This window comes from Mytilus californianus, unplaced genomic scaffold (genome assembly GCF_021869535.1).
Source record: "Mytilus californianus isolate M0D057914Y unplaced genomic scaffold, xbMytCali1.0.p SCAF_9, whole genome shotgun sequence".
In the NCBI taxonomy this organism is placed as follows: Eukaryota; Metazoa; Mollusca; class Bivalvia; order Mytilida; family Mytilidae; genus Mytilus; species Mytilus californianus.
Window position 1 is genome coordinate 98,635,424 of NW_026262745.1, and position 13,566 is coordinate 98,648,989.

Genomic DNA, 13,566 nt, shown 5'->3' on the forward strand with positions numbered 1-13,566 from the left:
AATGGACGTTAAGCATTCGTCCATCCATCCATCCATCAAATAGTTCTTCGGCCCATACCACCACAGCCAGTTCAATTTCAGAAGGGACAATTTTACTCCTCCACCGAAACTGCGGCTCCATCACGGCTGTATATCGAGAAAAATGATTGTGAAAGAATAAGTAACAATGGTTATGTATTGTGAGTGGATCGCGAAAGATTGGGTATAGGATCGTGAAGGAAATATTATCGAGAAGACACATGCCACGTCAGTAAATAATCTAATATAATGAATAAAAAAAACCATGATGAAAAATATTCGGAAAATAAAACTGTCTGTCAAAATGGTTCAACATTATGATCAGTATCCGAGAAAAATCAAAGATTAAAAGTACACCGTTTTTACAAAACTGCAATAGGCAGATTGCTCATCGAAATTTCAAAGAAATAAGAATGTAAACAAACATGATTTCTTTCATATTTTGAATGCATAAACTACTTTTCTCTTTACAATATCGTTCAATATTACTGTTTAAAATGGTTCTTTATAAAGTCATTTAGTTTTAGTTTAATCAGAATCATTAATTTGCAAAAATGAAAATACTTTGTAAACATTTGATATTTCGGATAGTGAAAGATCGGGTACGGCTTTTTAATATTTGTGAAAAGGATCGTAAAAGATCTGTTGCCGCTTATTCTTTATTGCACAAATCCACGAAAACGATCAAATCATTTTTTAGACACATGATAATACATATTTGTAATTGTTATATCATTTATTGGATTTGCATGACTCATTCCGCTGCACTTTTGTTTGCAAATAGGGCTATGATAGTTTAATGCCATAATTGGATCTGATTATTTGATAATACCACACCGACTAGTCGCCTTATAACAATAGAAGTCCGTCTGCCGTCTGTCCGTCCTCCATAAGTTTTATGAAAGGTTAAGATTGTCTTATCTGATTTCCATTAATTTTTATGTACAGTCATATCTAAAAAACGAAGATCCTTGTTGATTTTTGTAAAGATTGAAAAAAAAACATTGTTTGAAAAACACCACAGGAAAACAACTCTCATATTTCTGAATTGGCACAGGCATTTTCCTAAGATAATGGTGGGATAAACCACAAGCTAGCTAGAACGCCCACTTAAATGACAGTTGTTTATTGTTCCGTAATATTGCCAAATTGGGTGAGCAACCCAAACAGACATAATTGATTAACGTGGCCATCATTGGGATCCAGCAGCCAAAACTGTGTAAACATACATAGCAGGCATACAACACAACGGAATTAAATATTCAAACACATTTGCAATTAAATAAAAAGAAAGACGCCAACAAAAAGAGTTTTTGTAGATAATACAGTGACTATAGTAAAGCATAATGACATACACACTTTCCCGGTGAAAAACAATATAGTAAGATATAAATACAAGTGTATAGAAAATCAAAACAACACTATAAAAACCTCATGTATCCGAACCGCATCTCTGGTCTCATCCGTAGTAGGAACGCCAAGAGCCAAAAACCTGAAAGCTGAATGCACATATACCGAACCACGTCAAGAGTCATACGACCAAATGGAGCAAAATAGTACAAAGACAAGTAAAGGTAAAACTGTAGATAAAATTCTTTACAGAGTCAGCACCTAGAATCTAAAACTCAACACCATCCTGTACCATTTGTGAAGTAGATGCATTTAGCATTATAATTACATTGATAACTACTTTTCGACAATTTACGCTTCTGGAGGTCTTTTTATCTTGGATGCCTAGTTAGCATTGCCTCTTAAATAAATGAAAACAGGTCTTAATATGGTTCTATATGTATAATGTATGTATAACACAGCCCCCCTCCCAATCCCTCCCCCCAAAAAATGAAAGCATTAATTCATGGTCTTAGTAAGTAGTAACACGTTTCTACCAATTGGTAAAAGAAAATATATTTCAGATCTTTTCAAAATATTTTAATGCACAATTCGGGGTATCACATGATCTTGACGTAGCTGTTTTTTTATATATCAATTGTTCATGAACATCAATGCCAGTTATATGTTACAGTATTTAAGTGTTGAAGTATATGCATATCTAGTCAGATGAGCACTCGGAAACTTGTTTAAATTCATCCCTGTTCTAATCTATCAACACGTATTTACTCGACATCATATAGCATGGTAAACCAGCGAAGGCAAAATTATTTACTAATTGGGGTATCAGAATGGATCTTGAATACCCGTACTGAAACTATGTCCGTACTTAATATCTTCTCCAGTCTGGGACATGTTCTTAATTCTATATATCATTTTAGCCAATAGAATCTTTCACTCATCAACTGGGTTGCGTTCAATATCGTAGCGGCTACATAGGGCTACGTAGATTTGTGACTATTGAACGTGTAGCTAGCCTAGCTGCTACATAGATATTGAAAGCAGCTAGGCTAGCTACTCGTTCAATAGTCATAAATTTACGTAGCACTACGAAGCCGCTACAATATTGAACGCAACCCTGGCAATCAATGAGAACTGATAAGTGTTACGTAATAATTTCAAGATGGCGTGAATATCGTATGAAACTAATAGCTTCGCACCGTGATACGAAGCAATAACATATATAATCATTGTATGTATTAGTTATAAAAATAAGAAGATGTGGTATGATAGCCAATGAGACAACTCTCCATAAGAGACCAAATGACACAGAAAATAACAACTATAGGTCACCGTACGGCCTTGAACAATGAGTAAAACCAATACCGCATAGTCAGCTATTAAATACACTTTGAGGACGTTAGCCCGAAAGAGTGTATCTAATTTACACCAAAATATTGGTGTCAATGTAGATTGGTAATTCAATAATTTAGGAGGAGGTCTTTCAGTAATTTGATCATATGTTATTGAAAAGCATGATAAATGCAGGGTATCCCATTTCATTTCACGACATCTTAGCATAAATGATCATGCCTACTTAAATAACCTCCTGCTAAAACAATGGCGAAGACATCGACAACTAAATGGTGTTGTGTGATACAAACAATGGCATGCATTTCTGCTACGAATGATTTTGCAAATACCAGTTTGACGTCATATATGTCCTGGTCTGGCGTCAAACTTTAACATAAGATATTTTAAAACTTTTTGTACGCTTCAAAATGTAATAAAATTTGACAAAAAGAAGATTTTCAGGTAAAAAGCGTGAATGTTTTGGATATCATTGAAGAAATCACATATGCCCTTTGCCATGGATGAAATGTACATCGTCTTAACCCTTCGAAAGTGATCAATGACATTACTAATAGGCAATTGAAATGCCGTTATATCGGTCTCATGATGCTGGATAATTAGCCTTAGATAATTAGTTTGCTTAAGAGCAATTCTCTGTAACCGCCAGACATTTCTCATAACGAGGAGGGAGAGGGAGAGCCGGGAGGGAAAAAAAGGGGGGGGGGTGTGTTGGTGTTGTCGGCACGCATATTCACCAATTTTCCAAAACAAAAAGTTAGAAAAATGCCATCAAAAATGCAGCTAGATCACGGTTGCCATGAAAGCAAAGTCAATGGGTTTTCCCGAACATTTTGGGGAATTTAGAATTGAATAAAACTTGAGATACTTGACTAACAAAGAAAGGCAAAAGATGTCAAATGGACATTCAAACTAAAAAAATCGAAAATAAACTAACAACGCCATGGCAAAAAAAAGAAAAAGACAAAAAGACAAACAACAGTATACAAAACACAACTCAGAAACCTAAAGACTGAAATACACGAACCCCACAAAAAACCGTGGAGGATCTCATGTGCTCTGGGAGGGTAAGCGATACTGCTCAACATGTTACACTCGTCGTGTAACTCCTGTAAAATATGTTGATACGTTATGTCAAGTGTTTATATATTTTTTGTTTGAAAGTTGTCACAACCGAAGAAGCAGATTTCATTTTTTTTGTGATTTTTCATTGTATTTGTGAAGGCAAACTATATGCATTTTGCATTGTGAAAAAATAGACAGTTTTGCATCCACTTCAATTAAAATTGTGGTTATTAATATGAAATTTCGATGTTTCTTATAAATACTAAAAGTAACTTACAATAAAGTGTTGAGCATTTAACGATCTTAAATATGACCATAGGTCAAATGTCACTAATACCCTTAGTTTGACATTGGGTATATTAATTGGATTTTGTAAGAAAAGATGATAGAAAGAAGCAAACAATTCATTTGAAAATATCAAGGACGATTGAAGCCAAACTTTGGTTTAAAGGTCAACAGGAAGAGGTCAAAGACATGTCAAAAGTGCTTTGCGACAACCTTTATTTGATATACAAGTACCTAGCAATCATACATATTTTGATTCAGGACTGTATAGACTATAGCATAGACCCTAGTTAAGATATCAGGGGTGAATGTCATCACACAAGTCTTTAGAAACCATTCATTTATTATGGAAAAGTGCCTAGCAACCATTCATATATATTGGATATGGCCCTAGCAAAAATATATTTTCAGGTTTATTTGGAAAAAAATCCGAAAAAAAATTAATATTAAACATGTAGTTTTTATTTAGATTATGAATCCCTCTAAAAGAACACACATTGTATGAACGAATTGTTGAACTGCACCGACTTGATTGTACACATGTATAATCCAGAAATTCAAGTTGAAAAACATAACGGTTTGATTACAATTCCAAAAGTTATATTTAATACAGGTCCACCGAATCTACAAGAACAAGACGAGACGAACAGAATTTCTTAAGAGGACGATTTATCTATATCTTGGATTGGGGTTTGGCTTTGCGTGGACAGAAAACAATCATTTTTACCCGTTATATGGCTGGTTAAATTATTTCATTTCATTTGTTGTGGGAGAAATTCTATTTTCCATTGTGTACACACTTTTTTCTAGTTCAAATCTTATGTGGTTGATTTACATCTGAATGTTAAAAAAGCAACCATTTTCCATAATGAGTCGATTCTAATGACTAATTTGAAGAAATTTAAATCTGCTTATTCTTACTTGTTACAGTTTCTCACTAACTATAACAGTTTTCAAAAATATTTACCGAAAAAGACAAAATTAGGCAAAAATTGACTTTTGTCAATGAAGGGCAATAACTTGTTTAAGGAGTCGACTGACTGATTTCGATAATGTTGACATGTCTTCAGATCTTGTTAGGTGAATTGACTGATGTTTAAAGTTTCTCTCTGTCATTTATAGTTTTTCAACTTTCATTTTTTTTCGCTTAATGTTTTAGCTGTTTTCAGTTTCTCTTTATCGACAATAAGTTTTACCAAAACACAAAGAATACAAATAAGGGGAAAGGTCGACTGACGATGCAAGCCAAATTTCACCTTCTTGTAGATCTGGCTTATTATTTTTGTTGTATAAAGTTAATCTCTATTTATTGTAGTTTCAAAATAACGTTTAACTAGATTTCAATAATGTGCAACAGCAGTCGTTTAAGGGACATAACGCCTGTACAGAGTCAATAGACAATTTCGGCTTATTTTTGCTATTGAATTTTCCATCCATCTATAGTATTTTTCAATAAAAATAACTTAGATTTGCAAAATACTCTCTATTCATTTTTGAAGTTTTAAGATTAAGTAAGTATAAAAAAGTAAATTTCGAGGCTCCAAGTATGCTGTATGGCTCACCTGCTATTTTTTCCATAAAATTGATACAATAAAATTAGAATATTATCAAAGGCAAAATCGCAAAATCAAAAACTTATTTACAGTGGAACTTCATAAATACTAAAGATGTGTTCTGTCTCAATTGATAAAAGTCAGAATTGATGTGCTATAAAAATATGAATTATATTGCATGTACATATCTTATATTAAACCTATTGATATTATAGTTGTCAGTCATTTATTATGTACTTTGTATTGAGCCTTTACCTATAAGACTCAATCGATAATTTCAGCCATGATCTTGTCATGATCTTGCCACTATAGATTAAAAAAAAAACAAACAACAACACAAAAATGGTCAAAAATCGCCATTCAAGTGTTATACATACTATCAGGAGTCAACTGACGAGGTCTGCCATAATTTATTTTGCCGATCGTGTCCTGCTGACCATTTTAACAATTATGTTTATCGCTATCTTATCAAGATAATAACAAACAATTGCAAAAAAATCGGTAAGCAGTTATCTAAGGGCAAGGCCTCCTATAAGAGTTGACTGACGACTTCAGCTATTTGTCTTTTTTTAAGATATCTTCCTACGGATAATTTTTGCCACTCGTTTTCTCTTTATTATAGATTTCAAGATTATAGCCAAATTGTCAATAAAATTTTGTAAAACATTTATTTAATGGGAATAATTCCTATCAGGAGGAGTCTGAATGTTTTGATCAAAATACACAGTAGCTAGATCTTGACATTCTGATAATTTATGTCCCTTCAGATGTCCCCCACCTTCATTCGTTTTCAGGGTAAAATATAAAACTTTTGTTTACCTTTAGTTTTTTTAGCCATGTCATTCATAAAAAAATACGGAGATGATTGTGGTATGATTGCCAATGAGACAACTCTCCACTTAAGGACTACAATGACGGAAGGCAAGTGATGAGTTGAGCTGGAATAATGCTGTTCTTCGCGTCAAAGTAGAATGAGGCCTTCAACACAGAGCGAAAAAACCCTCTTACCTCACTGCAAGTAAGATCGCCTTAAATGGAGAGAATAGCACAATCCAGATAGGTAATCTCAAGAATAAATACGCAATAACTTAAAAAACAATAAGAGCATACACCTCAAGCACGGGGAAACTTTCTAAGGTCAATTAAGGGCAATAAGGTGTCTATTGACAATTTCTGCCGTGTTGATTAATTTGTCTCTTTGATTATTTTAACTATTTTAATGACTTTCTACCTAAAAGAAAATATGCTAAAAGCCGACATTTGATGTTGTCCAATTATTCTGAAAATGTTAAGATAGATGAACACCTACTGACCCTAACATGTCGGTTTTGCTCTAACTTAACTATCGTTCTAATTCCGGTGTTCTCTGTTTACCTGTAACAGTTATATTTCTTATCAGGTAGTAACAGATCGGGGGCCGTTTGCAGAAGAAATGCTATGCATTTGATAACATTTGATTATGTTGTTTCTATAAAATTGAGAATGGAAATAGGGAATGTGTCAAAGAGACAACAACCCGACCAAAGAGCAAAAAACAACCTAAGGCAACCAATGGGTCTTCAACACAGAGAGGAAATCCCGCACCCGTAGGCGTGCTTCAGCTGGCCCCTAAACAAAAATGTGTTCAAGTTCAGTGATAATGGAGGTCATACTAAACTCCAAAACATATAAATGAACTAAAATTAAAAATCATACAAGACTAACAAAGGCCAGAGGCTCCTGACTTGGGACAGGCGCAAAAATGCGGCGGGGTTAAACATGTTTTGTGAGATCTCAACTCTCCCCTATACCTCTAGCCAATGTAGAAAAAAACTAACACACAGCAATACGTATGCATTTTCCACGATATGAGAATTGCTACTAAATACTTTTATGACGATATTAACCTCTTATCCCCTTGTTGTTAACCTATATATATGTGTGCTTGGAAAAAAACAGCCATAGTATTTCGAATGATTTTAAAATTTTACGAACACTGAATACACGAATTAAAAAGAATATCTATGATGTTTTTAGACCGAAAAGGAAACAATTGGGCTGGTGATTATCTGAATTACACATTATGTCAGGAAATTATTTCCGTCAATTTTTGTTTTAACAAGGAAATTGGAATTCTAATTGAAAGAAAAAAAATCAAGTTAAGTATCAAATTTTGGAATTTGTCCCCAGGAAACAAAACATTAATGGTTGCTATGCATTTTCAAACTTTATGACAACGACTACCACAGCCTTTGGTGACGATGTTGACCCCTTAACTTTCAATAAGTATCTGTATAACAGTTCATTTTGTTCCGAAACCAATTAAATGTGAAGGTTTCCAGGTACTTTTATATCAAGTAAGGTTCATTGCAAAGAATTTTGTACATGGACTTGACATTTGACATTTTCCTTGTTACCAAAAGAAAGCAATAATCGTTCTAAAAAAATTCTATTTGATGCATTCGTCTATTTGTTACCTTTTCTGACAAAATCTTTAAAAAAAACCTCTACGTCAAAAGTCACCAATAAAAGAGGGACGAAAGATACCAGAGGGACAGTCAAACTCATAGATCGAAAACAAACTGACAACGCCATGGTCAAAAATAAAAAGACAAACAGACAAATAATAGTACAGATGACACAACATAGAAAACCAAAGACTAAGCAACACGAACCCCACCAAAAACTGGGGGTGATCTCAGGTTAACCTTTGATATTTGGTCATACTGAACGGCATTGAATGTACAACATTGTTCACTTCATATTCATCCACTATCTGTTACAGTTTATGAGATTTTTTATTACAATGACAAAATTCTTTTACAAAATAACAAAAAATGGGATGTTTAGGTTCCCATAGCAGCCACACTAGCAACCTGAATCCCAAACGTTTTGTTATAAATTATCACTAGGCAAGAGTGAAAGTTTTCATTGATAACCTCAAGAATAATAGGTGCGGATGCAAAAAAATTTGCAGTAAGTTCATGCAAAATGCCTATAATTGGCCGTCTTGAATACAATGAAAACTCTCTTCTGTTAAACAGTCATCACCATCCCCCCTTTTTATTAGAATAAATATTTATCTTTTATCTTATTAAATGAATGTTATATTTTAATGAACAAATATTAAAATGTTCATGAACATTGAAATGTGTGCATGATAACTGCTTGAAGTTGCTAATTTTTCTACGTCAAAATATGCAATTTTGGGCAAAAATCCAAGGGACCCATTACCACGTCAAGGATATAGAATAATTTTTTGTCACCATATTTCTGATATGTTTATCGATAGCTACCAACAAACAAAATTTCAAGAAAATCTGAGACTATGCGTGCCGTAACTTGGTTAGTGGTTACAAACAACTGCTATTAATATACTATATGCATGATATACATTAATATCAAATTAGCGTGGGTAAACTTAGTTTTAATGAAAAAAGATGTAAAGCTAAATTTCGAACTTCCATACTGTCTACTTACTGGAAAATTCAAACTAAATCAATTTAATCTTTACTCTGTAACTAACAGAAATTGAAATTTAAAGCTTTTGACACCTTATCTCATTCAAGTCAATCGAGAGCTCAATATTCTTATATTAAGGATGTTCGCTACTCTGTTTCAAAATAACAAGCTTTTTAAAAGACTGTTATAAATTGATAGTATATAAATGAAGGAACTAAAAAAGCAGAAAAAATGAAGGGTTCGTGTGCTTGTTTTCGGGAAATAAGCCATTGAAAATTTGGCGGGAAATGATTCTCTCTAGATTTTTCATATATTTAACATTGGCACCTTTTTTCTTTAAAAAACAATGAAAAAACAACAAGGATACTATAAGATTTTCAAGTATGGCTTTTCAAACTATATGTTATAAAATTATGAAAAGAAAAATATGGGTTAGTGGGTAAAATTTTTAATGGCACAACATGGATAAAACCAGAGGATTCCGAATATCTGGCAAAAAATCTAAAACAAAAGGAGCGAACATCCTTAAGTCCAACCTAATATAGAAATGAAGAAATGTAGTTGGATTACAAGTGAGAGAACTACGATGAAATGTAGTTGGATTACAAGTGAGAGAACTACCATGAAATGTAGTTGGATAACAAGGGAGAGAACTACGATGAAAAGTCCAAGGATGTAAACAACTACGTATACAGGTCACAGCATGACCTTCAACAATTAGCAAATATAAATAAGAAGATGTGGTATGAGTGCCAATGAGACAACTCTCCATCCAAGTCACAATGTATAAAAAGTTAACATTTATAGGTCAAAGTACGGCCTTCAACACGGAGCCTTGGCTCACACCGAACAGCAAGCTATAAAGGGCCTCAAAATGAGAAGTGTAAAACAATTCAAACATGAAAACCATCGGTCTAATCTATATTAAAAACGAGAAACTAGAAACACTTATAAATCACACCAACAAACGACAACAATTGAACAACAGGTTCCTGACTTGTATTGTAAATCCATGAAAAGTATCCAGATGTCAAAATAGAAAACAATTCAATCTTGAAAACCGTTGGCCTGATTCGTGTGAAAAAGAATTAAAAACAATTGAGGTAAACAACAAAGAACAACTAGACTGCATGATTCTGAATTACAAGCGACGCTTAACGCATATGGCAGGATTACACAGGTTTATGTGGGCGGTTAACCGTCCCCAAAAAAACTAAAACTTATTGTTATTAAAAATCATTTTACATAATTTTGACGACGGATTAGAACTGAATTGACGTTGTTTTGTTTGTGATAACATGTTGCCTGATATTAATATCTGCCTACTGCATTATTACACTATCTTATTTCATTACACATGTACACTTTTTTATGTTTGTGTATGTTTATTCATGTTATTGTCCTTGTGTTATTTGACTATGTAGGTCTCATAAGTATTGATTGCTTAATGTAGTTCATTCAAAGGCTCTAAAGAGATTATCTTACTTTTATATTTAAATTTTTCACACCAACTTTTTAAATTTTTTTTAAAACAAGCTAGCATTTGCCCTCATCTTTAAGATCCGTTTTAAGTATGAGGTAATTTATAAAAATAAATTAAAGCTTGGTGACTATGTTGAATTCATCTTTACCATCGGAAATTATTATTGCGAACCCAATGATTATGATACTTTTCCACAGATTCGCCTGCAAGTTACCTGTCGATTTAAACTTTTGTAAGTTCTTTTGTCCCATCCAATAAATACAATAGCTATTGTTCTCTGTGTAGTTTATTTGATGGGACCTTTAAATTTCTTTCAAGAGAAATCTATCACTCACTGATTAATTTACCTGAACAAAAAATTGAACTGTCAATAATGAAAATAAATGTAATACTAAATAAGGACTCAAAAAACTCCATGTGGTGTTGTATTTATTAAATATCAATAATCCATTTTTAATAGTTTCAATATAAACACTGATTCAAAAATTAAAGTTGATTTCTGAACAAATTTTTTTATATTTTCCCTATTAAAATTTGTTTTTTTATGTGTTTTTGACAAATAAAAACTTGAAAATTATTGTGTTTAAATTAAGGTCTTGATAAATGTATTCTATAACTGAACAACAACAAAAACATGCAAATTCATTGGAACAATACTAAAAATTTTGTCAGAAATAAACTTTTTATAATTAAATTTGTGTTTATATTGAACAGATTGAAAATATATTATTGATATTGATTAAATACAATATTGTATGCAGTTTATGCGAGTTTATACAACTATTTCCCCCAAAAAAGAAGATAATTTTTGGTCAGGTAAATTAATCAATGAGTGATAGATTTCTCCTAGAAGAAATTTAAAGGTCCCAGTGAAAAAACTACACAGAGAACAATAGCTTTTGTATTTATTCAATAGGACAAGAGAAAAGACAAAAGTTTAAATACCCTGGTCAGGAGCAGACGACTCTGTGGAAAACTTTCATTTGGTTCGCAATAACAGGATACCACTGATACGTTTACGTCTGCCTTATATCTTAACTTTCATCTGTAAATTGGCACTGAATGTCGTTTAAGAATAAACCTTTACGACGAGAGTGATTATTACAGCTTCCAAATTGCGAACTATTCATTTCTATATAGCAACATTCCAACAACAACTGCATATGGAAAAAAAGTATATATACATATACATCTCCCAGTTGATACAATATGAAAGAGTAGAGCAGAATGTTGCCATGTAAACTTCAACGTGGAAAATCCAGCTTTGTGTGACTAACTAATCAAGGTTAGATGATTTCGTTCTGAAATGCATGTAATACTTGCCAATGGAAGTTAATCATTCGGCAATCCAGCCATCTAATAGTTCTACGACCCATTATACCAGTCAATTCAATTTTCCAACAGTACCATAGGAAGACAAAGCAAGATATTTTTAAAGTCCAGTGACTACAGAAGAGACAATTTTACGCCTCCACCGAAACTGCGGATTCAGGAGCAAACAACAACTAATTCATAAGTTTCTGCACAATAATTTCAGTACACTTCAAAAAGATTATGTATAGTTTTTACATTTACATGTACCCTTGATACAGGTGAGATATTATATTGCTAATGATATCATAAAAGAATGAAAGATTTCAACATTAACTTCCCCATCGAAAAAAAAAAATAAAGGAAAAAAAAAACCTTAGTAGTCAAGCTCACCTATCCCTCGACCCCTTATAAATTATGATTTAAAACAAATCAATAGGGATTTTCCTTTTATTATATGTGAACACATAGCCAAGTAAGGTAGCATTCCAACATAATACATCCTGAAACTACTTTTATGCAAAATTTACATTTTTTTAATAGTAACTTTGACCTTAACCTGAGACAAGGTTACATGCAAATTGAAAATGATTTTCCTCTGATTATATGTGATCGTATATCCAAGCAAGTTTGCAATCCAGTAGTCAGAATTTAATTTAGCATCAGGAATCCCCTTTTCTGCACAAGTTTCCATCTATTTTTATTAACTTTGACTTTTGAGGAATTGACCTCAAAATAAATAGGGATTTTTCTCCCATTATATGTTGTTTTAGCATCCATACACCACAAACTTCAGTCTTTTTTTAGTTCTTAAGACTTTACCTTAAGGTCGAGATCACAGAGTCAATAACGATCTTCTTAATATTAAATGTGACCATATATCCAAGTAAGGTTGTAATCCAATATTAAGTATTTGAGTTCGCATCTGAAAACGAAAATGACTGACGGAATGACCGACCGACGGACGGGCCAAAAACTATATTCCCCGCTACCTTGTAGCGGAGGGTATAACAATATATATTGTTAATCCAAAAGGCATCATAAGTTTGAACTCTAAATCTAACAAAACATCAGAATGAAACTTATATTGAACCCATAGAAGTTTGAATTGTCGCTCAAGTCATTCACTTATAATTTTTTTTATAATTTTGCTTTTTTCTGTTATGACATATTTTTCATATGATTAAAAATCACAAAGTAACACTTTGAAACTTTGAGTTCATATCTGGTTTCTTTCATTATATGGAAAAATGTTTTTAGTTTTAGTGTGTTTTCTCTCAATCGATTTATGACTTTTGAACAGCGGTATACTACTGTTGCCTTTATTAACCCTAATTTATTTGAAGGAAGATATTCAGCTTGAAAACTAAAAATAACTTATTTGTACACATTTCTAAAGGAAATCAACACTTTGATCACCGGAAAATGAAAGTTAATCTGAAGTTTGAATCTTTCTATGCTTTTTTCCATTGGATCGTATCTCTATGTAGTTCCTTGAAAAATTACTGGCATTGATCATGTATTGATATAACATGTAAACTAAAATAAACATCCTGCTAAAACAATGGCGCAGACATCGACAACCAAATGTAATTTGTGTAATACAACTAATGGCACGTATTTCTGCTACGAATGTAAGTCAGCATTGTGTGGACCTTGCCGAAATACTCATGATAAAATTCCGGCGACTAAAAACCATTCTATTACAGA

The 13,566-nt window shown here is 32.7% G+C and overlaps 1 protein-coding gene across 1 annotated transcript in view; it reads left to right on the plus strand.

Annotated features, from left to right (window-relative positions):
- The first annotated feature begins 13,420 nt into the window (after positions 1–13,420).
- LOC127714073 (SPRY domain-containing protein 3-like) overlaps positions 13,421–13,566 on the plus strand; it is a 28,865-nt gene continuing 28,719 nt past the window's right edge. Inside the window, exon 1 of the mRNA XM_052220020.1 lies at positions 13,421–13,473. Coding sequence (XP_052075980.1) covers positions 13,421–13,473 — 53 coding nt within the window. The remainder of the gene's footprint in view (positions 13,474–13,566) is intronic.